The 25,274-nt window shown below is 38.4% G+C and overlaps 1 protein-coding gene across 1 annotated transcript in view; it reads left to right on the top strand.

Moving 5' to 3' along the window:
• Positions 1-25,274, top strand: part of LOC150089320 (sodium channel protein para-like) — a 2,114,826-nt gene that overhangs the window by 1,372,574 nt on the left and 716,978 nt on the right. Inside the window, exon 20 of the mRNA XM_090389008.1 lies at positions 23,317-23,491. Within this exon, the coding sequence (XP_090245134.1) occupies positions 23,317-23,491 (175 nt within the window). The remainder of the gene's footprint in view (positions 1-23,316; positions 23,492-25,274) is intronic.

Consider the following 25,274-nt stretch of genomic DNA (forward strand, 5'->3'; position numbering starts at 1 on the left):
GATGAGTATAATAAGAAACTGTATGGGGAAATAGAGTGGGCCAGTAAATCAGAGAGTCTTATAATGGGAGATTTTAATTTCCCAGATATTGACTGGAATTAGGGGGCTGGTCACTCACACACTAGCAAGGCTTTTGTGGATTTATTGGATGATTGTTTTCTACATCAGCATGTTCGGGAGGCAACTAGAGGGAGTAATACTCTTGATTTGATTATCAGTAGTGATTCTTCATGCATTAAGAATCTGCAGGTAAATGAACCACTAGGTGGCAGTGATCACAGTGTGCTGAAGTGGGATTTACTCAAAGAGGTAACTACCATTAGGGGTAAAGGGAAGGGTTATTGCTTTCGTAAAGGTGACTATGATGGTCTGAGACAGTATTTAAATTCTGTACAGTGGGACCAACTGATGATGTTACCAACAGCAAATTCAAAATGGGAAGCATTCAAAGAACTTATCTTGGGATCTACTAGGCTTTACATACCAACTAAGAAATATTGTTCAAGGTTTACGCCTAAGTGGATGTCAGATGAACTAATGAGACATATGGCAGAGAAGAAAAATGCATGGGGTACATACAAATTAACACATGACACAGAAGCCTATGATAGATACAAGTTGATATGTAACCAAGTTACAAAGGAGGTTAGGCAGGCGGAGGCAGATTATGAGAAATCTTTGGCAAGGGATGCAAAGAAAAACAGCAAAGAGTTCTTTACTTATGTAAACTCTAGAAGGAAGGGGATGAATCAGATTGGTTCACTTGATATCGATGGGTCAACTGTTGATGATCCTGCTCAGGTAGCTAACAAACTGAATGAATATTTTGCATCGACATTCACACATGAGGAGCTATTCAGCGAGGGGAATGCCAGAGGTGTATTGAACTCTGGCAGTAAGCTAGAGAATCTTGTAATAACTGAGAGTAAAGTGGAGGAGAAACTGTTGAAGATAAATACAAGAAAGGCACCTGGGGTGGATGGGATCTATCCAGTTATATTAAAGTTGCAGCAAAGGAAGTAAGCAAACCCCTAGCCATAATCATGAGAGCTTCCTTGGACTCAGGGGAAGTACCCAATGACTGGAGATGTGCAAATGTGACCCCAATTCACAAAGGAGGATCAAAGGGCAACACAAGTAATTATAGACCTGTTAGTTTAACTTCTGTTCCTGGAAAATTAATGGAGGCACTGGTTAAAGAAGCACTGCAGGATCATCTAGACAAGACTTCAGTTATAGCTCAGACACAGCATGGTTTTGTTAAGGGGAAGTCTTGCCTGACCAATTTGATTGGATACTATAATGCAGTCACAAAAGAACTGGATGCAGGGAATAACTTTGATATTATATACTTGGATCTTGATATTATATACTTTGATACTGTTGCACATGGAAGACTGCTGCACAAATTGGAGCAGTGTGGCATTCGAGGCAAATTGCTGCTATGGATAAAGGGGTGGTTGAGGGGGAGAAGACAGAGAGTAGTAATCAATGGACACTGCTCATCGTGGACTAATGTTATTAGTGGAGTCCTTCAGGGTTCAGTATTGGGTCCATTATTGTTTTCTGTATTTATAAATGATATTGATGATGGTATATCAAGCTTAATGTCCAAGTTTGCAGACGATACGAAGGTTGGCAGGGTTGTTAATTACACTACTGATGCTATGCTGCTGCAATAGGATCTGGAAAGGTTGAGCAAATGGGCTGAGAGGTGGCAAATGAAGTTTAACATTGACAAATGTAAAGTACTGCATATGGGAAACAGCAACCCCAGAGAATCCAAACGCTTCAAACATCATATCCTGATAATCGCTCAAAATGGAAATTTTCCAGAGCAGACTGGAAAAAGTTTTCAACCCGTCTTTCTTTTGATAGCCAATTGATCAAACTACAATCCATTGATGATGCCACAGAGCATATTACCAGACAAATACTGACCACTGCCTCCGAAGCAATACCTCAAGCCTCCACATTTAAACACAAAAACCTTAAACACTGGTGGAATGAAGCTTGTACCAATGCCAAAAAGGAAAAAAATAAAGCCTGGAACCTGTTCCGGAAGTTCCCAACTACCAACAACCTAATTCAGTATAAAAGGCTAAAGTCAAAAGCTAGGCAAGTTAGAAGAAAAGCCAAAAAGGAATCGTGGATACAGTTTGCCTCCACTATTACAAAGGATACTGGCAGTCGTCTCATCTGGAAAAAGATTCGGCAATTAAATGGGAAATATCCACCTCTTCCTTCTCCCATCTTAATCAAAAATGGACAGGAAATTTCTTCTTGTCAAGAAATAGCTAACGTCCTTGCAGAGAACTTTTACCAAACATCTGCCACGTCAGCATATAGCAACTCTTTTCTTAAAATCAAAGCTTCAGCAGAAAGGTACAAAATAAAATTCCATACTTCCCAATATATTGGCTATAATCAACCGTTTAACCTATTTGAACTGCAAACAACATTAAAGAGATCACCTAACAGTGCAGCTGGACCTGATCGTATATATATTATTTAATGCTGAAACATATAAACAGTACAGCCTTGAATTTACTATTAATGTTCTATAATCGGATTTTTCTTGAGGGTACATATCCATCTTCCTGGCATCATTCCATCATTTTGGCCTTTCCTAAACCAGGAAAAGATCACACATTTCCAGAAAATTACCGACCTATTTCTCTAACTAGCTGCCTGAGTAAAATCCTAGAAAGAATGATACACAGACGGCTTACCTGGGTTCTTGAAACTAAAGAACTGATGAACAACAATCAGTTTGGTTTCCGACAAAACAGATCCACTTTAGATCTAATGGTGAAAGCCGAGAACAACATCCGCAATGCTTACGTCAAAAATGAACATCTTGTAATGGTAAGTCTCGATATAGAAAAGGCTTTCGACACTACATGGAGATACGGCATATTGAGAGAGCTTCATTCCATAGGATTGCGAGGGCACTTACCAGAATTCGTTAAAAATTTTCTTCAACACAGAACCTTTCAGGTCCGCTATCAATCTGTACTTTCCCGGTCCTACACTCAAGAAGAAGGTATCCTTCAAGGATCAGTACTGAGCTCTACCCTTTTTTCACTTAGACTGAACACCATAACACACAACATCCCAAATACTGTAGAACTATATATGTATGCTGATGATCTAACTATATCTTGCCGTTCCAAAAATATACATACCATTGAAAGACAGCTGCACTTCTCTATAAATAAGTTGGAGGCATGGGCAATGCAAAATGGATATCGTTTATCAGATCAAAAAACAATTGCAGTTCACTTTTGCAAAAAACGTAAGCTACACCCAGAACCAGAACTCAGATTAAAAAAACCATTTGATCCCTCTCACCAGTAATTTCCGTTTTTTAGGCCTAATATTGGACACCAAGCTGAACTCTGTTTCACATATCACATACCTCCGAACTGTCTGTCTAAAGAAACTTAATATACTTAGGTCCATTTCTGCTATGACATGGGGAGCTGATAGATACACTCTATTACATTTGTATCGTGCTATTATCAGATCTCGTTTAGACTACGGTGCTATTGTATATGATTCAGCTAGGAAAAGCGCATTAATCAGACTTAATACCATCCAACACAGTGCCCTTCGAACTGCTCTGGGCACATTTAGAACATTCCCTGTGCAGAGTCTGTATGTAGAGGCACACGAACCTCCACTTCACCTTCGAAGGAAAATGTTGCTTCTAAATTATGCAGCTAAAATTCAGAGCCTTCCAGACCATCCCATTCGACCATTGCTTTCCAACCCTGACTGGACAACATTCTATAACAGTAAACCGAATGAAAATAGACCAACTGGCATGAGACTAAAAGATTTACTTCACACCTGGAATATTGATTTTGATAACATACTTAAAGAAAGCGATATTCCTGATCCACCCTGATCCATCACTGTGCGTATCACAGTGAAATCTCCCTCACTGTGATATGCACTTTCGGCAATGGGGAAAGAACTCCCTGGCAAATGAAAATATCAAACAACTACATAAAGAACATGCCCTCAACAATATACAAAGCTACCAAATATATACAGATGGCTCAAAAACAGATTCTACAGTTGGTGCCACAGCTGTCTTTCCATCTTTTACAGTCTCCATATCACTACCAGTTGAATGTAGCAGTTACACTGCTGAGTTATATGCAATTAAACTAGCCTTACAGAATATTAACACTATCCACAATACTAGCAGTATAATATACACTGATTCATTGAGTGCAGTGTCTGCTTTGGGTAATCAGTTTTCAATATCACAACCAATCGAAAAACAAATCATTTGCTACTTAAACCACCTACGAAGTAGGAATCATAAAGTGAAATTCTGCTGGATCCCAGGGCATTCTGGTATCTTAGGCAATGAGAGAGCAGATCAGGCAGCCAAAAATCCAAACAGCAACACCAGCAAATTATAAAGTACCATATAGAGATTATTTGAAGCGTATAAAAAAAGTCTATATGTTTCAGTGGACAGAAATATGGAAGGCACAAAGTAATAACAAGTTGCTCCAAATCAAAAAAGAACCTGCGTTATGGATTTCCAGCTTTAGACAAAATAGACAGGAAGAAGTTGTTCTAGCAAGACTAAGGATTGGACATACTCATCTAACCCATATGTTTCTATTCATGGGGGATGACCCACCTCGATGCACACATTGTTCACTACCGCTTACAGTCAAGCATATACTTTTAGATTGTCCTCACTGTTCTCCTTTCAGAAGAATTTTCCACTCACAATCACAACTACAAGAACCGTTATCGCTTAACCACATGATTGGCAATAGTGCTGACCTAGCTACACTCTATACATTTCTGAAGGAAATACATATATATGAATTCTTATGATGCCAAAATAGAACATATTATATTACCTTAGAATAATAATGTAGGACCTGGCACATTTTGGCCTTAGCTGCCCTTGTGCCTTTAAACACCAATACAAATACCAATACAACCGAAGAGCAACGTATCAACTCTGTGGTACTACACTGACAGTGGTAGAGAATGAAAGTATTAGCATTAGCATTAGCATTAGTAGAGGCATATGATGCAAGAAAGCAAGCTTATTCAGCATCAGCCAAAAAAAAAAAAAAAAAACCCACTCCCATCTCACCCCTCCGTTCGTTCGAAATACCTGTCCAGTTGAGCCTTAAATTTGTTTAGGCTATCAACTTCAACAACAAGTGATGGAAGTCGGTTCCACCAACCAACCACCCGCTGGCCAAAGGCAAATTTCCGCACATCTATCCGACATCCGTCCTTCCTCAATTTGAATTTATGCCCTCTGAGGTGATTATTCTGAGCAAGATGAAGAATCCCATTGGCATTGAGCATGCTCAAACCATTCAAAGCCTTATACACCTCTATCAGATCACCTCGCCGGTGCCTAGTCTCCAGACTCTGTAATTTGCAAAACTTAAGCCTTTCTTCATAAGAGCAACCCTTTGTTCCATTCACTAATCTTGTTGCCCTTCTCTGTACCCGTTCCAGCAGCTCTACATCCTTCTTGAAATGAGGCCTCCAGACCTGTATACAGTACTCAAGATGTGGCCTAACCATTGCCTTATACAAGGGAATAATCACCTCCTTATCCCTGCTAGAAAAATTCCTGTATATCATTGACAAGACACCATGAGCTACTCTTGCAGCTCGTCTGCACTGCTCAGAGAACTTCATATCTGCCTGCACAATTACCTCCAGGTCCTTTTCATTCTCCACCACTGTCAGTGTAGTACCACAGAGTTGATACGTTGCTCTGGGGTTGCTGTTTCCCATGTGTAGTACTTTACATTTGTCAATGTTAAACTTCATTTGCCACCTCTCAGCCCATCTGTTCAACCTTTCCAGATCCTGTTGCAGCAGCATAGCGTCAGTAGTGTCCTTAACAACCCTGCCAACCTTTGTATCATCTGCAAACTTGGACATTAAACTTGATATCCCATCATCAATATCATTCATAAACACCGAAAACAACAACGGACCCAACACTGAACCCTGAGGAACTCCACTAATAACATTAGTCCACGTTATTATTATTATTATTATTATTATTATTAGCCACATGGTACAAGGAAGCCTGAGGCTTATGCTGCACCAGCCAACAAAAAAAAAAAATTCCCGAGTTACCCTGAGAGAGAGAGAGAGAGAGAGAGAGAGAGAGAGAGAGAGAGAGAGAGAGAAGTAGAAAGGAATCACCAAGAAAGAGAAGAATGATGATATCCAGCTCAGGACCCTGGGTTTGCCAAGCCCATACTCACCAGATGTGAGCCCCCGGGGTTTTGAGCAGTGTCCATTGATTACCACTCTCTGTCTTCTGCCACTCAACCATCCCTTTATCCATAGCAGCAATTTGCCTCCAATGCCACACTGCTCCAATTTGTGCAGCAGTCTTCCATGTGCAACAGTATCAAAAGCCTTTCTAAGATCCAAATATATAATATCAAAGTTATTCCCTGCATCCAGTTCTTTTGTGACTACATCATAGTATCCAATCAAATTGGTCAGGCAAGACCTGCCCTTAATAAAACCATGCTGCGTCTGAGCTATAACTGAATTCTTGTCTAGATGATCCTGCAGTGCTTCTTTAACCAGTGCCTCCATTAACTTACCTGGAACAGAAGTTAAACTAACAGGTCTATAATTACTTGTGTCAGCCGATCCTCCTTTGTGAATTGGGGTTACATTTTCACATCTCCAGTCTATGGGTACCTCCCCTGAGTCCAAAGAAGCTCTCATAATTATAGCTAGGGGTTTGCTTACTTCCTTTGCTGCCTTCTTTAATATAACTGGATAGATCCCATCCACCCCAGGTGCCTTTTTTATGTTTATCCTCAACAATCTCTCCTCCACTTTCCTCTCAGTTATTACAAAATCATCCAGCTCACTGCCAATGTTTACTTTACCTACATCATTCTCCTTCCTGAATAACTCCTCATGCGTGAATGTAGATGCAAAATACTCGTTTAGATTGTTAGCCACCTGAGCAGGATCCTCAACTGTTGAACCATCAATATCAAGTGGACCAATCTGATTCAGCCCTTTCCTTCTCGAGTTTAAATATGTAAAGAACTCTTTTCTGTTTTTCTTTGCATCCTTTGCCAAGGATTTTTCGTAGTCTGCCTTTGCCTGCCTAATCTCCTTTGTGACTTGGTTACAGACCAACTTATACCTATCATAGGCTTCCATGTCACCCATTGATTTGTATGTATCCCATGCATTTTTCTTCTCTGCCACATGCCTCATTAGTTCATCTGACAACCATTTAGGCCTAAACCTTGAACAATATTTCTTAGTTGGTATGTAAAGCCTGGTAGCCTCCAAGATTAGTTCCTTGAATGCTTCCCATTTTGAGTTCGCTGTTGGTAACATCATCAGTTGGTCCCACTGTATAGAATTTAAATACTGTCTCAGACCATCATAGTCGCCTTTACGAAAACAAAAACCCTTCCCTTTACCTCTGATGGTAGGTACCTCCTTGAGTAAATCCCACTTCAACACACTGTGATCACTGCCACCTAGTGGTTCATTTATCTGCAGATTCTTAATGCATGAAGAATCACTACTGATAATCAGATCAAGAGTATTGCTCCCTCACGAACATGCTGATGTAGAAAACAATCATCCAATAAATCCACAAAAGCCTTGCTAGTGTGCGAGTGACCAACCCACAAATTCCAGTCAATATCTGGGAAATTAAAATCCCCCATTATAAGACTCTCTGATTTACTGGCCCACTCTATTTCCCTGTACAATATCTTATTATACTCATCAGAGTCAATAGGCCTATAGCACACTCCTACTCTCAATTTTGATTTCCCTATGCTTATGTCACACCAAACTGACTCGACACTGCCCTGTCCATCGATGTCGACTGGCTTCACTTCCTTGGACCTTATGTGTTTCTTAATTAATAGCATAACCCCTCCACCCCTCCTGTCCTGTCTATCCTTTCTATACACATTGTATTCCCAAATTCCAGTTCCGCATTACTTATATCTGTGTGACACCACGTCTCTGATATCCCAACAATATCTGCCTTTGATGTTTTGAGCAATACCTCAAATTCATCAAATTTATTTACCAAACTCCTAGCATTGGTGTATACGTAGGTATACATGCACCTGTTTCTATTCTTAGCTACCCTAACACAACCCATGTGTTTACTTGTACCGCAATGACTCCCAGCAGTCTCTGAAATATCAAGCAACTTGTTTTTCAGGCTTCTGCTCATTTCAATAGAAGCAGTGCAAGAATCACTTCCACCTCTGCCAGTGGCTACTGTTAATCTATTAGTCCTTGTATCCCCCCCAACTAGCAGTTTTCCGACCCACCTAACACTGCCTCGACAGCATCAGCAAAAATTCTTGCACCCTTTCTATTTAAGTGTATCCCATCCCTGTAGAAGCAATCTCTCCTGTTAACAAGTACAGTCCAGGCTGAAAAAAATTCTACCCCTTGAGCCTTGCACAATCCCTCCAGGGCGGAATTGATCGACAAGGCTCTCATCATATACTCCCTCCTATCGTGTCTGGGCAGAATTGCAGACACTTTCAAATTCAACCCTAATTCACGGCTTTTTTTTTCAACATTGACCTGTACTTGCTAATTAATTCCGCCGGTCTCCTACTCTTAATATCATTAGTGCCAACATGTACAACTATATCACCTTTTGTGCCCTTAAAAGATGATATCCGCTCTACAACGTCATCAACCTTTGCCCCTGGCAGACATACCCTGGTCCTATTCCACCTATCCTTTTTACAAAGCATGTTCCCTGTTTCCCTGACAATAGAGTCACCAACAACTACTAGTTCCTGTGGGACCAGCGCATTCTGCCTAGGGGGCTGCCTCTGTGTTGCCTGATGACCAAGTGCAAGCTCTGGCGTTGATGTGGGCAGCTGAGAGCTTGATGGGCCCCTCAATTTATTTCCTTCGATTGCATCCACCCTGTCCTTCAAGCTCTCATAAAGGCCCATAACGCTGAGTTGTCGCCTGATTTCCTTGCACTCCTTACATTGTGCACACACAAAGACATCCCCCTTGGCAGTATCATGTCCCGTACCCGACTGCTCCGCAAACATCAAGCAAACAGTGCATTTTAAAAGACTGTGATTCAGAGGGCAACTGCCCCCCTCAGTTCTCCCCTGAACCACAGCACTCCAATTAGCTTGAGCCTTTTGCTTTGCTGCTCTGGTCAGAGTCATGATTCCGATTTAATTCAATAAAATTTCAAAACAAAAATTAAATCCTTAAGTTATATCCCAAAACAGTTATGTTATATATATATTTTTTTTTTTCGGTATCTAGTGTTTTCTACCAGTTCCCTTTATACAACTTCCGTATCACGTGTACCACTATAGTTATGTATTAATTATTTGTTACGATTAAGTCGTTATATATATATAGAGTTAAAAATACAATTTAATTGACAATAAAGTTTATCAAGATTAATAGATTTACTGATTAATTGACAATATTATATTATGCACTATACTACACTAAGCTTATGCTATCGTGTAAAAATGGCGGGAATTCTCAAACGGTACTTCTACGGACTCGTAAGTATTGATTAGCTTCCAAATCTCGCTATCTGAATTTAGAATAAACTAAGGATCCTGACTAGGTCTATAATCTACTTATAGAAGATAATTTGATATAACAATTGGTTAATAAATCGACTAAATTTGGTTAAAAAAAAGACCTCTCGTTCAATTTGTGATACGTGGATTTGATACTGTTACCGATACTAACTAATATCTACAAAATCTCTGTCTAAGTTAAACTTTAAACTAAGTATCGTAACTAGGAATATAAAGCTACTCTAGAAAATAAGTTAATATGACAATTTAAACTAATAAATCAGAAAATAAATCAGGAAAAACTTCTCTGTTTCAAGAGCTTCAAGGAGCTACCAATGGAGCTACAGTGTGAATATTTCCCCTGTGGGTGGTTGTGCAGGCAGATATGAAGTTTTCTGACAGTGCAGACGGGCTGCAAGAGTAGCTCATGGTGTATTGTCGATGATATATAGGAATTTTTCTAGCAGGGATAAGGAGGTGAGTATTCCCTTGTATAAGGCAATGGTCAGGCCACACCTAGAGTACTGTATACAGATCTGGAGGCCTCATTTTAAGAGGGATGTAGAGATGCTGGAATGAGTGCAGAGAAGGGCAACAAGATTAGTGAATGGAACAAAGGGGTGCTCTTATGAAGAAAGGCTTAAGTTTTGCAAATTACAGTGTCTGGGGACTAGGCACCAGCGAGGTGATCTGATAGAGGTGTATAAAGCCTTGAATGGTTTGAGCATGCTCAATGCTGATGGGATTCTTCCTCTTGCTCAGAATAATCACCTGGGAGGGCATAAATTCAAATTGAGAAAAGACAGATGTAGGATAGACGTGAGGAAATTTGCCTTTAGCCAGCGGGTGGTTGGTTGGTGGAATAGACTTCCATCCCTTGTCATGGAAGTTGATAGCCTAAATAAGTTTAAGGCTCAGCTGGACAGGTATTTCGAATGAACAGAGGGTGAAGTGGAAGTGGTTATTTTTTATTTATTTATTTATTATTTTTATTATTATTATTATTATTTTTTTTTGGTTGATGCTGCATAAGCATGCTTTCTTGCATCAAATGCCTCTACTAATTCTAATGCTAATACTAATTGCCTCAATAGCATCAGCAAATATTCTTGCACCCTTTCTATTTAAGTGTATCCCATCCCTGTAGAAGCAATCTCTCTTGTTAACAAGCACAGACCATGCTGATAAAAATTCTACCCCATGAGCCCTGCACAGTCTCTCCAGGGCCATATTGATTGACAAGGCTCTCATCATATATTCCTTCCTATCGTGTCTGGGCACAATGGCAGACACTTTCAAATTTAACTCTAACTCATGAATTTTTTTCAACATTGACCTGTACTTGCTAAATCTGCAGAGCTCCTACACTTAATGTCATTATTAGGGGCTCACATCTGGTGAGTATGGACTTGGCACACCCAGGGTCCCGAGTTGGACATCATTCTTCTCCTTCTTGGTGATTCCCTTCTAATTCTCTCTCTCTCACTGAGGTGTAACTCAATTTTTTTTTTTTTTTTTTTTGGCTGGAGCAGCAAAAGCCTCAGGCTTCCTTGCACCATATGGCACTAATAATAATAATAATAAGTGTTCAGATTACGACTTTCTGGAGTTCTTTGTAGGTATTCTCTGGGAGACCTATTGCTGCTAGGGTCTTTGTCACCATACCAGTACGATGATTGAGATGGTCATTAGTTGTTGCATATGCTACATTTCTTTGATCTTAGGTTCATAATTCCTGATTTTTTCTGGAGGTTGCCAGTGTTTGCTACCTCTATATCGATCAGATAGGTAGCCTTATCATTATTATTATTATTGTTCCTATATTATTTCTCCTTGACTGGGGGGGTTCAACCTCGTGATGGGTATTGCTACTATGTACACTGTTTGGTTGTTATGTCTGGTGTTACGGTTGGTCGAGGAATTCTCTGACTATCCTACAGGTGTTCAGGATTCTAACTTTCTGGAGTTCCTTGTAGGTGTTCGCTGGGAGACTTATTGCTGCTAGGCTATTATGTAGAGTCATAACATTGTGTCAACCACTGGTATGGTGGTTGATCGGGATGGTTATTTGTTGCATATGCCACATATCTTTGATCTGTCTTCGGTTTATGTACTTCCTGATTTTTTTCCTCATGGGTTTTCTGGAGTGTTGCCAGTGTTGGGCACTGCTGTGTCAATCAGATAGGTAGCCTTTTACTTCTTGTCCACAAGGGTTATGTCCGGTCTGTTGTGCAGGATTGTCTTATCCGTTATTATGGCACGGTCTCAGTACAGCTTGTGTGTTGGAATTTCTAGTACTGCCTGGGGTTTGTACTAGTATGGTACACTTTCTTTGATCAGCTGGTATTTCATTGCTAACTGCTGGTGTATTATCCTGGATACCTGTTCGTGTCTACGAGTGTACTCTGTCTGGGTGATCACCTTGCATCCCATGGTGATATGTTGGATAGTTTTTGAGGCCAAGTGGCATTGTTGGCATGTGTCATCTATAGTTTCTGGTGTTCATTACCTGGTCTTGGATGGCCAGCATCAATCCTTTAGTCTCGGGGAAGAGTATCCTGCTTGTGAGTCATGCATTGGAAGCTATTTTATCTATGCGATCTTGATGGAGGTCATTGTAGTGTCTGCCGTGGAGTGTCTTATTTGTTCATCTTTCTAGCTTTGATTGTTCTGTCTGGGTGGGAAGGGACTCCTTGCTTTGGTTGAGTTGGGTATGCTGCTTGTCTGTCTCTGTCTTCCTTATGGCCTTGTAAAGTGCTGTAGTGTGTTCCTGCAAGTAATCCTTCAGGTAAGCTATCACTGTTTTCTGTTGCTCGATGAGGTCCCTCTGGCTACTTCCCCCTTCTTTCTGGGCTATTGTCAGTCTCTCCACGACTGACTTTGGGTGGTGTTGGCAGCTTTTGGTCATCATTGCCCTTGTCTTTCTCATGATATCCTCCAGCTCAGTGTTAGTCCAATCTGTGACGCTGAAGGAGTATGTTAACAATGAGGCTCCATGGGTGTTTATGGCTTTAACTGTGTTCCTTCCATGCAGCTTTGCTTTCGGCAGGCTTATGAGTCTCTGATGGTAATTTTCATCAGGTGAGCCTTGATTTCCTTGTGCTCTAACTGCTGAGCCTGCATCATCTCCAGGTGTTTGTAGGGCTCTTCCTCTGACATTGCTTCAATCCCTTTACCAGGGATTCTTCAATCCTTCAATCCCTTTTGGCCGACTAATTTTCCCAGGTGCATTCCATGGGTCTTGATTTATCGAGACCAGATTCCATCCCAATCTCATTGCGAATTCCTCGGTGGCTATAGTTGCTTCTTGGTTGCCGTTAAATCTATTATTATTATTATTATTATAATTGGCATATGATGCAAAGAAGCAGCTTATAACGCATCAGCAAAAAAAAAAAAAAAAAAAAATCCATCCACATCACTTGTCCATATTCTCCAATAACGCTACCCAACATGGCTTTTACCTCCAGCAAATCAATGGTTGTTTCTGGTCAAGTTTTATGTATAGAATTTAAAATCAATCATAAAAATTTCCTATCACATCCCAGTTTTATGATATAGATAGACAAGATTCTATACAAAAATATCATTACTGTTTGAAATACAGAGTTGTTAAAATTAAAGTATCCCTATGTAGAGGGCTCTGGAGCGAGTTCTAAGGCTTGTACTGAAGAGAAATTTGGACAATAGGTACAATAAAGAATGTGCTCGCCATTTATTGGAAAAAAAAATTTGTTACAAAATTTGTCACTATATGGTTCTGTGGCAATACAAATCACTTGAACAGCGCTATATTTGTTCAATGTGTTCTCCATTTTGGTCAACAACAGTTTCAATTTTTCTACCGCAGAACGTAACATGTTAGAATAGCCAGCACACGACATCTAATGCTGTCCTTCAGATCTGCCAGAGTTTGACATCCTTCCCGATACACCTGGTTCTTCAAAAAACCCACAACCAGAAGTCGCATGGGGGTTGAGGTCTGGTGATCGCGGTGGCCAAGATGTCTGGAAACAATGGCTGATGACCAATTCATCTGTAAAGTGTAGCCTTAGCAATCTTTAGACACAATGGTGGATGTGGGGTGGCACACTATCTTGCATAAATTAGCATTAGTAGAGGCATATGATGCAAGAAAGCAAGCTTATGCAGCATCAGCCAAAAAAAACCCTTCCACTTCACCCCTCCATTCGTTCGAAATACCTGTCCAGCTGAGCCTTAAATTTATTTAGCCTATCAACTTCCACAACAAGGGATGGAAGTCTGTTCCACCAACCAACTACCCGCTGGCTAAAGGCAAATATGGTATCCTGAAGGCACCCACATTTTTGCAGCTCTGGTATTGCAAAATTTCCCAACATTTCATAATATCACTGTCCAGTGATGGAACAGGTGCGGGGTCCAGTCGGTGTTACCTGTTAAAAAAAATATGGCCCAATCATGAATGTGGCCATAAATCCACACCACACTGGCACTTTTGGAGAATGCAACTGGACCTCTTGGGTAACTCGAAGGTTTTTCTGTTGCCCAAATCTGACAGTTGTGTGTATTTGCTTGTCCATTTTAGCAGAAATGGGCTTCATCACTCTAAAGTATGTTCCATGGCCAAGTATATCCACTGTCATTCACGCCAGAAACGAATATCTTCATTACCATGCTTTCACTGTGTAGCATGTGCATCTTGTAAGAATAGTACCACAACACCCTGACGCCTTACAGTGGAATATGGCATGTCCACTTCACGAGAAACAGCTGGCATACTTGCGCTTCCACATGGAGATTGACTTGATAAATCCACGACAGCCATAGCCACATTTTCAACACGAGAGGAGTCCACTCATTTTCAACCTCTACCTGGTTGAACACCAAAATGTCCTGTCGCTTCAAATTTCGCAGTCATTTTGCGGACAGCACAAACGGTCATAGGTCCACACCTTATGTACTTCTGACACTGTAATTCTCTGATAGCCGCAGCTGCATTGTTGCTGTTCTGATAGTACAGCTTCACTAATAGTATCTTTTTCTGCAACGTTGTTGGTATTGCTGCTGCTGTAATGCAGGCAGACATGTACTGTATGATTTTGAAGGGACTACTTTGCTTTTATACAGTACAGTAGAGTTGAGTAATAGCACTATGGCAATAACTTACAATTATGCAAATAACTTACATTATTTGCATAATCGTAACTAAGATAGTTATGCGCCATACAGTGACAAATTTTGTAACTAATTTTTTTTTTTCCAATAAATGGCAAGCATATTCTTTATTGTATCTGTTGTCCAAATTTCTCTCCAGTACGAGCCTTAGAACTCGCTCTAGAGACCTCTACATAGGGATACTTTAATTTTAACAACCCTGCACAATTTTTAAACTTATTAACTTTTGGTTAGTTTTGTTTTTTGGGCTAAAAGTTAAGCAAGTACATCATTATTGTACTTGCAATATAGTATATTTTGATTTCAATGCACTTTTCTAGACAAGTCAGTATTTTTATTAATTTTATTAATTTTATTATGATATCTGCTCTACAACGTCATCTACTTTTGCCCCTGGCAGACATACCCTGCTCCTCTTTCACCTATCCTTCTTACAAAGTATATTCCCTATCTCCCTGACAATAGAGTCACCAATAATGTTACTTTGGGACCAGTACATTCTGCCTTGGAGATTACCTCTCTGTTGCCCAATGCACAGGAGTGAGCTCTGTCATTGAGCTGGGCAGCTGAAAGCCTGATGGGCCCCTTATATTAATTTTTTCTAGGGCATTTACCCTACACCTCAAGCTCTCATAGATGCCCATCAGAACGCTGAGTTGGCACCTAATTTCTTGACACTCCAGACACCTAGCACACACAAAGGCATCCTCTTTGGCTAGATCATGTCCTGTTTTAGAAAGGTCGCCAAACATTTCACATTTCGCACATTTTTTGAGACTGTGATGCGTTGGAGAATCGCCCCCTTCATTTCGCCCCCCGAGCAACAGCACTCTCGCTAGTCTGTGATCTTTGCTTCGCAGCTCTAGTCTGGGTCATGATTTCCGTTTAAATACAATTTAATTAACAATGAAATTTAATAAGATTAATAATAATTTTGATTAATTGATAATACTATAATAAGCTAACAGATTCTTAATACAGTGCTTCTTATTACGCTATCTAGTTTAACTTTATACCTTATGCTATCAGTTTGAGATATATATATATACGTTAAGCTATTTCTTATCGACTACAATATGGCAGCTAGTTCAACAATATTGGCACCAATACTGGGAGTCTTAACGTCTAAAAATCACTGATTAAATTCAAAATAAGAAGCTAACGAACGCTACTAAACCTATTTAATATCTCCATAAAACACAATGTATTATGTTAAATAACGAAGAATACGTTAAAAATTAAAAAATACTTATCCCTTTACAGCAGCCAAAAATCCACCATCCGTACTGTTCTGTGATCTGAGCGCCCTCTTTAATTGTATATGTGAATTGGGGATACATTTCACATATCCATTCCCTATGGGCCTCTCCTGAATCTAAAGATGGTCTTGTAATTATGCCTAAGGGTTTGGTTACCTCATTGCTGTCTTCCATAATATAATTGGATAGATACCATCTATACCAGACACCTTTTTTTATGTTGAGCTTCAACAGTTCCACTTCCCCTTTCTCTTAGTTCTCACAAAATCATTTAACTCCCTGTTAGATTCTGATTAACTTCTGAAATTTCCGTCAATAAGGAACTCCTCATGCATCAATGTAGATGCAAAATACCTATTCAGTTTATTATCAACAGTTAAACTTTTATTGTCAATTGGACCAATGTGATTCGACTCCTTCCTTCTGCTGCTAATATATGTAAAGTCCTTGTTGCATTTCTTGGCATTCTTTACCAGAGGCTTCTTATAATGTGCTTTAGCTTGCCAAACCTCCTTTGTGAATTGATTACAGACAAGTTTATATCTGTCATAGTCTTCTGCATCGCCATATAATTTATAAGCATTGAATTCATTTTTATTCTCAGCCACAACTGTCATCAGTTCATCTGACATCCATTTAGGTCTAAGCATGGAATGGTATTTCTTATTTGGTGTGAAAATTCTAATGGTTTCTATGATTACTTCCCTGAATGCTTCCCATTTACCATTTGCTGCAGGCAACGTCATCAGACAGTCTCACTAAATGGAATTTAAAAATTTTCTGGGACCAATGTAGTTACCAGAAGCAAAACCACTTTCCCCTGACATTTGTTATGTCTTAAGTAAGTCTGATATCAGCACACTATGATCACTGCCACCCAGAGGATCTTCTACCATCAGTGTCTTAATGCATGAAAAGTTGCTGATGATAGTAAGATCAAGAATATTGCTTCCTCTTGTTGCTTCTCTAACATACTGCCATAGAAAACAGTCATCCAGTAAATCCACAAAAGCCTTGTTAGTGTGTGAGCGACCAACCCATGAATTCCAGTCAAAATCTGGAAGGTTAAGATTCCCCCATTATAAGACATTCTGATTTGCTAGCTCACTTATCACAGTATACTTATCACAGTATTTAGGCTTATTGCACACGCCTACTCTGATTTTTATTTTCCAGTGCTTATGTCACTCCAAACTGACTGGACATTGCACTGGCCACCTGTGTCAACTGGATGCACTGCCTTAGATTTAATATGCTTCTTAACTAAGAGTATAACCTCCCCCCCATTCCCTACTGTCATGTATGTTATTCCTGTATACATTGTGCTTCCTATATTCAAATTCAGTATCTTATATCTGAGTGACACCATGTTTCTGCTATCCCTACAATTTCTGTATTTGATGACTTAATCAGTACTTCACATTCATCAAATTTATTTACAACACTCCTAGTATCAGTGCACATGCAAGTATACATTGCTCATGTTCTTCCCCTTTGTTACCCTAACACAGCCCATATATTTGTTTGTTTCATGATGACCCACAGTTCAGATTCCCAACACCTTGCTTTTCAAGCTGCTGCATGTTCCAGTAGATGCAGTGCAAGAATCATTTTTGCACCTCTGCGTGCAGCTCTAGTTAATGTATTAGTCTGTGTATACACCAAGTTATCATATCAGTTTTTCAACTTACTTAACATGGCCTTGATAACATCAGTGAATTCTTGCACCACTTCTGTTTAAGTGTATCCCATCCTGTAAAAACAGTCTCTCCTATTAACAAGTACAGACTGCCCTAAGAAAAATTCTTCCCCATGCACAGTTTCTCCAGGGCCAAATTGATTGTCAAGGCTCTCAACTTGTTCCCCCTCCTATCATGTCTGGGCAGGATTGCCAACCATTTCAAAATTAATCCTAACTGAACTTTTTCCCAACATTACCCTGTACTTGTTAATTAAATCTTCAGATCTCCTAGTTTTGGTATTATTAGTACCAATGTGTACCTTTTGTGCCTTTAAGAGATGTTATCTGCTTTACAACATCATCATCTACTTTTGCCCTGACAGACATAACCTAGTCTTATTCCACCTAACATTTTTTACACAAAGTATTTCCCATTTCCCTGATAACAGAGTCACCAACAATTTTACCTCCTTTGGGACTGGTACATTCTGCCGTGGGGATTGCCACTGTGTTTCCTAATGTGCAAGTGAAAAATTGGTTTTGGTAGCTGAGAGCTTGATTGGCCCCCATTTTAATTTCTTTGAGAACATCCACTCTGTTCTCCAAGCACTCATAAAAACCCATTAGGCTGCGGAGTTCATGCCTAATTTCCTCATACTGTTTGCACCAAACACACAAAAGACATCCCGCTTGACTCCATTATGTCTCTTTCAGATAGGTTTGTAAACATCTCACATGTAGCACATTTGCATAGCATAGGTTTGTTAAAGGGAGGTCTTGTCTGGCCAATTTTATTGGATACTATGATATGGTCACAGAGGAACTGGATGTAAAAAATAATTTTGATATCATATACTTGGATTTCCGGAAAGCTTTTGATACTGTTGCACATGGAAGACTTCTGTACAAATTGGAGTGGTATGGCATTAAGGGTAAGTTCCTACAAGAGATAAATGGATGGTTGAGTGGGAGATGACAGAGAGTGGTAATCAATGGGTGCTGCTCTTCGTGGACCAATGTTATTAGTGGAGTCGCACAGGGTTCGGTGTTGCGTCCACTGTTGTTTTGTATATTTATCAATGATATTGATGAAGGTATATCAGGCTTGATGTCCAAGTTTGCACATGATATAAAGGTTGGCAGTGCTGTTAACGACAGTAAAGACAGTATGCTACTCCAACTGGATCTAGATAAGTTGAGAAATTGGGCTGACAAATGGCAACTGAAGTTTAACAGTGACAAATGCAAAGTACTGCAGTACTGCATATGGATAGCAATAACCGAAGAGAAACGTACCAACTGTGTGGTACTACACTCAGGGAAGTGGAAAGTGAAAAAGATCTTGGGGTAATTGTGCAGTCAGATATAAAGTTCGCTGAGCAGTGCAGATGGGCTGCCAGGGCAGGTCATGGAGTGTTATCAATGATATATATGAATTTTGCTAGCAGGGAGGTAATTATTCCATTGTACAAGGCAGTGGTTAGGCCAAAACTAGAGTATTGTGTGCAGGCCTGGAGGCCTCATTTTAGGAAGAATGTAGGGTTGCTATAACAAGTACAAAGAAGGGTAACAAGATTGGGGCTCTTACCAGGAAAGGCTTAAGTTCTGTAAATTGCAGTGCCTGGAGAGTAGGTACCTGCAAATGATCTGATTGAGGTGTATAAGGCCTTGAATGGATTGAACAAGCTGAATGCTGATGGGATTCTTCTTCTTGTTCAGATTAAGAACCTGAGGGGACATAGATTCAAATTGAGGAAAGACAGTTGTAGAATAGATGTGCAGAAATTTGCCATTAGCCAGCAGGTGGTTGATTAGTGGAATAGACTTCTATCTCTTGTTGTGGAAGTTGATAGCCTAAGTAAATTTCTGAGCTGGACAGGCATTTGGAATGAATGGACGGGTGAAATGGGAGGTATTTTTTTTTTTTTTTTTTTGGTTGATGTTGCATAAGCTTGCTTTTTTGCATCATATGCCTCTACTAATGCTAATGTTTCATTAATGGTTATTTAAAAATATGAACAAAAAGTCTATAGATAATTGGTGCACATTATCATAATTGATTATGCTCCATATATCTTTTATGTCATTTCCATTTAGGCAACCTGTAAGCATTTAGTATAACATGAAAAACAAATATACAATAATGTAATCGTTGTGCATAATATCAACTTTCGTATGGTATTTAAATATTCATGGCATTTTGCAGTTCAGAACATCCCATTTGGAGTACCATGCCATTCACAGTTGTTCCAACTGACTGGCCATTAGTCTTGACACATGCTTCATATGGAAGATGCACTGATGTTCAGGGTGGTAACAAATGACTACAGAAGTCTTGTGGATGTTGTTTAAAATGTATTGCCATCCATCCCTTGTTACCTTTGTTGTATATCATCTGTTTCCCATGACTCTGCAGGAAAGTTTAGTTGGATCTAGATTGAATGATCGGGTTAGCCATATGACAGGTCTTCCATGGCCGGCACCTCTGTAGCCAGGTGGGCAGGAGCAGCAGTGCGTAGCACACACTTCTTGATTAGACTGGAGTTCGAGCCTGTGCCCACCAAATATGGAGTTTGCGGAAAGGTCAGGGAATGACCACCACATATCCCCCCAGAGCAATATAGCCTTAGTTGCTAATGCTCCTAAAAACCAACCAAACCAAACAAAGATCTTCCATGGCCAGTACACTAGTATTGGCACTGTTCGTTCATCTGTACTCTGACCAACAGCAAAAAAATGAAAAAAAAAAAAAAAAAAGCTTTATTATTTTGGAAGAACACTGGGGTATTGACACTTGAAGGGGTTTCTTCTAGCAGTGTAAATAGTTTTATATATAAAATTCCAAGGCACAGTAATCCCACTGCAGCCAGGGTTTCCCAACCATTGAGTTAATATAATGAAGTTTTATATTTGTAGATAAAATTTTTGAAACTTACATTTATTTATTTTTTTTTTTACCTATATGAAGTTCAATGCATTTTCCTTAAACAAAATAATGGAGCAATTATTGCTCCCACTACCAGTAAACAATGGGGAGGTCCAGGGGTAGTTCAGAGTGAGGAGATTTATTTATGATCTTCCCTCTTAATATTATTCCAGATAAAATCAAGACTGTACTGAATGTTGCTGATGCACTTGTCAGTATTATATAGTAGACTCATGATTATCTGGAAGTATATTATCAGGGTTTCAGATTAACTGAGGCCTTCATGGCCAGAGAACATCTGGGTTAGTCTAACTGGAATTACAGAAAAGAAATACATGGAATCTGTTTTAGGTATTGTTTGTTTACATTTTGTAATGTTCCTAGAGACAAGACCCCCTCCCCAACTTTTTTTAAAATTTGCATCCATGCATGTCCATCATATTAAAATGGAAAGGAGTTCTTTTTTGTTATACAAAAATTTTAGCCCATCAGAAAACATGAAAAAGAACCTAAAATGTCAAATTTGACTAGATCAGACAACAAGGAGACACTGAAAAGATGATGGGCTCAAAATTTATATACACTTTAAAAATGTATATAGTACTTTTTGCAAGAAGGCAAACCAAGAGAAAAAGAGGAAACTTTATTTTCTTTTAAAAAAAAGAATGGGTATTAAATTTTATTTCGTATTTTATTGTAGTATAGTTTTTTATATTTTTGAATACAGTATTTAAGTTAATAAAAATAGATTTTTGTAAAATTACTCTGGGATTTTGGATTGCTTTACTTAGCACTTTAAGACCGCTGTGTACTGTTTTTTTTTTCCAGTTTTGTCTTGTTTTTAAAGATATCTGTCTAAATCAGATTGTTGTGATTTGGACAGATATCTTTATGTTTTGGTAAATTCTTGCTCTTTTATTGACTGCACAAATATTGCTTCCTAGAATAGCATCTTTCTGTAGCAGGAGAATATTCAGAGAAGCATAACAGAAAGATCAGGGAATGACCACCGCATATCCCCAGAGCAATATGACCTTAGTTGTTAATGTTCCTAAAAAACAAATAACAAATAAATTACAAACAGAGAAGCATAAACTTAATTTGTTCAAATTAAGAATTTGCTGCAGCCAAAAGCACAATTTGTGGTATATTCAGTTTATTTTTTCTGCACATATTATTTGGTATACAGGAGCCCTGGTGAACTCTTTAAAGGGAAGGGGTTTCCTTTGAAGAGGACCTTTATATTTGAGATTACAATATAGTGTTTTTATTTGGAATTTTTTTGTTATGTGTTTATCTGCTCATTGAGTCTTTTGATATAAGGAATTATTTATTATTAAACCCTCTTTGGTACTGCCTTTTGAGCTGGGTTCTGTCGTGTAATTTTATGGTTTTATTTATCATCTTCATGTAATATTCATTCTTTCTTAACATTGATTTTAGATACATATCATTCTTTGGGTCACTGCTATGGCATAATTTCAGGGAATGCATACTAAGCTTTGGTAGAGTATGAATAATTGAAACTGTCATGAAAATCAAACTGCCATCCATTTTTTTTCTCTGTTTATTTCTAAAAATGCCATTGGTTTATTCTTTTCACTTCTACTTTAATTCTGTGGCAAGGTGCAGATTATCAATAAAGTTGTAGATTGTAAACTTTCCTTGCTAAAAATATGAAAATGTTGTGATGTATTATAACAAAATTTTTGGTTTTAAAGATGCCAAAAGCACAAATTGTGCTTTTGTCATTTTTAAAACTGAAAATTATAGTATCTTTCTAATGAAAAAGATAAATATATTTTCAGAATGTGCACATATCATATGGGTTCGAGCCCTTCACCACAAAATAGGGAGGATGCGGAAAGGTCAGGGAATGACCACCGCATATCCCGGAGCAATATGGCCTTAGTTGCTAATGCTCCTAAAAACCAAATAACAACAACAGCAGCACATATCATGCTTTTTAAGGATTAAGCTCAACTGCATAAAATTTATTATGCAGTTGAGCTTAAGCTTAACTGCATAAAATTGATTTCATGTCTAATACTATTCACTGTTTTTATGGCCACATTGTGATAAACACAACCATTATGATTTTTAAATTCATGTGAGTAGAAGCATTTAATATATTTTTTATGGAGTCAAAGAATGTTTTAAAGATAATGCTTACTTTTAATATTCGGTATTTCTTTATGGCTATTTTGTGTGTTATGTTCATTTATGATTATTAATTTAGTTAACATTTTAATATTGTAAATATTACTTATATGTCATTATTAAATATGTATCTATAGAACTATTATCATACTAAAATAATTATCTTACTTTGGTCACTTTTAATTAAAACACAGAGTTAATATTTTTTATCAGCTTAGCGTTAAATTTCTTTGATTCAGACCAGTGGCGTAACTAAGGTGGGGCACGTACCCTGAGCACCAAATATAAGTTTCATTTTTTAACAATAAAAGTGTATTTTGTTCTTATTATTTTGTAACCTGTACTGGAAGAATTCAGCCAGAATTTTAAAGAACAGTTTTCAAGGGATGCTATTTTTTATTTGTCCTGGGCATCATCAACCCTAGTAATGCCTCTGGTTCAGACATATTTTGTCAGTTCAGTCTGAAATTTTTTAAAATTTCTTTTTTTTAGTATTTCAATTTTTATATTCATAATTTTTGTTTTTTAAAGATTTCCTGAAGGAGTGGTACCACGATGGAATTTCAAGGATTTTATGCATTCCTTCATGATTGTGTTTCGTGTACTTTGTGGAGAATGGATTGAATCTATGTGGGATTGCATGCTAGTATCTGGCTGGCCCTGTATTCCTTTCTTCTTGGCTACTGTTGTTATTGGCAACCTGGTGGTAGGTACACCTTTTGTATGTATTTGTGCATGCACCCACATGCATACACATGGTTAATCAGGTTAGGTGAATTAAGGGAGGGAGTAAAAAAAAACCCTCACTCGCTTCACACCTGATGAAGACCCTTCCCACTACGCACCCAGCATTATTTACATCACAAAGATTGACATATATTGGGCAACTGATAGATTATTAAAAAAATAAATAAAGATTATAAATATAACAGCCCATGGCCTAATAGCAAAATTGTATCCTGCATTCCACACATGGTGCATAGATCACCAGAGGGATTTCAAGGATATCTCTTTTCTAACTACTGACAGGTACAGTAAATGCAAACTATACAAGAAATCCTTCCTTATTGGCATAACCAACAATATTCACAGAAAGAAAAGCATACAGATAGTGACCACATGCATATTTTCAAAAGTAGAATATTAGAACAGATGAAAAATAAAAATAGAAACCATAATAATTATATCTCAAAAAAAGAACCCCCCCATCCACTCCTCTTAATGTAATCTTGAAGCCAACCATGCAATTAAGATCAACCTCCAAACAGATATCTAATCCTACAACATCCAAACTGTTATTCTCTCTCTCTCTCTGAATATCCTCAGCCTCAGGTGCAAACTCTGATTGGCCCCAGGAGACCTTTACTTGTGTTTTGATTCCAAAATTAGTTTGAGAGTACAGTAAAGAACATATAAATATAATTAATTGTAAATATAAAAATGTAATATAATTAATTGTTTAAATTGTCTTGGTATGCAAATCTGATGTTTTCATAAGGACTGCATTACAGGAATGTAAGTATTTGTGGTTTAATTTGATTTAATTTTATTAAATTTAATCTTATTAACTAAATTATTAATCTTATTAAAAAATCATTTAAACTGCTAAAATTAATCTTTGCATAATGTGTACTATTAGTTGTCTGCCAACTATTTCAAGATCTATTATACATACAATTACCAAAGGCTAAATATTAAGGGACTCATATCTGGTGAGTATGGGCTTGACACACCCAGCTGGATATCATCATTCTTCTCTTTCTTAGTGATTCCCTTCTACTTCTAACTCTCTCTCTCTCGGGGTAATTCAGAAATTTTTTTTTGGCTGGTGCAGCATAAGCCACTGACTTCCTTACACCATGCAGCTAATAATAATAATAATAATAAGGGGTGCGATGGCCCAGTGGTTACGATACTGGACTATGGGCACTGGTTATGACACTGGACACTGACATTGCAGGATCATCTAGACATGAGTGCAGCAATAGTTAAGACACAGCATGGGTTTGTTAAAGGGAAGTCTTGTCTGACCAGTTTGATTGGATACTATGATGTGGTCACAAAGGAACTGAATGCCAAAAATAATTTTGATATCATATACTTAGATTTCAGGAAAGCTTTTGATACTGTTGCACATGGAAGACTGCTGTACGAATTGAAGAGGTATGGCATTAAGGATAAGTTGCTACAATGGATAAAGGGATGGTTGAGTGGGAAACGACAGAGAATGGTAATCAGTCGATGCTGCACTTCATGCAGTAATGTTATTAGTGGAGTTCCCCAGGGTTTGGTGTGGGACCATTGTTGTTTTGTATATATATATCAATGTTTGTAAAATAATAAGAGGAGTTTACCTCAATATAGTACGCAGAACACTTTAGCATTAGCATTAGTAGAGGCATTTGATGCAAGAAAGCAAGCTTATGCAGCATCAGCCAAAAAAAAATAAATAAATAAAAAAAAAAAAAAAAAACCCACTTCCACTTCAC

The sequence above is a fragment of the Mastigoproctus giganteus genome, chromosome 2, assembly GCF_048544385.1.
Source record: "Mastigoproctus giganteus isolate SK-2022 chromosome 2, ASM4854438v1, whole genome shotgun sequence".
Taxonomy (NCBI): domain Eukaryota; kingdom Metazoa; phylum Arthropoda; class Arachnida; order Uropygi; family Thelyphonidae; genus Mastigoproctus; species Mastigoproctus giganteus.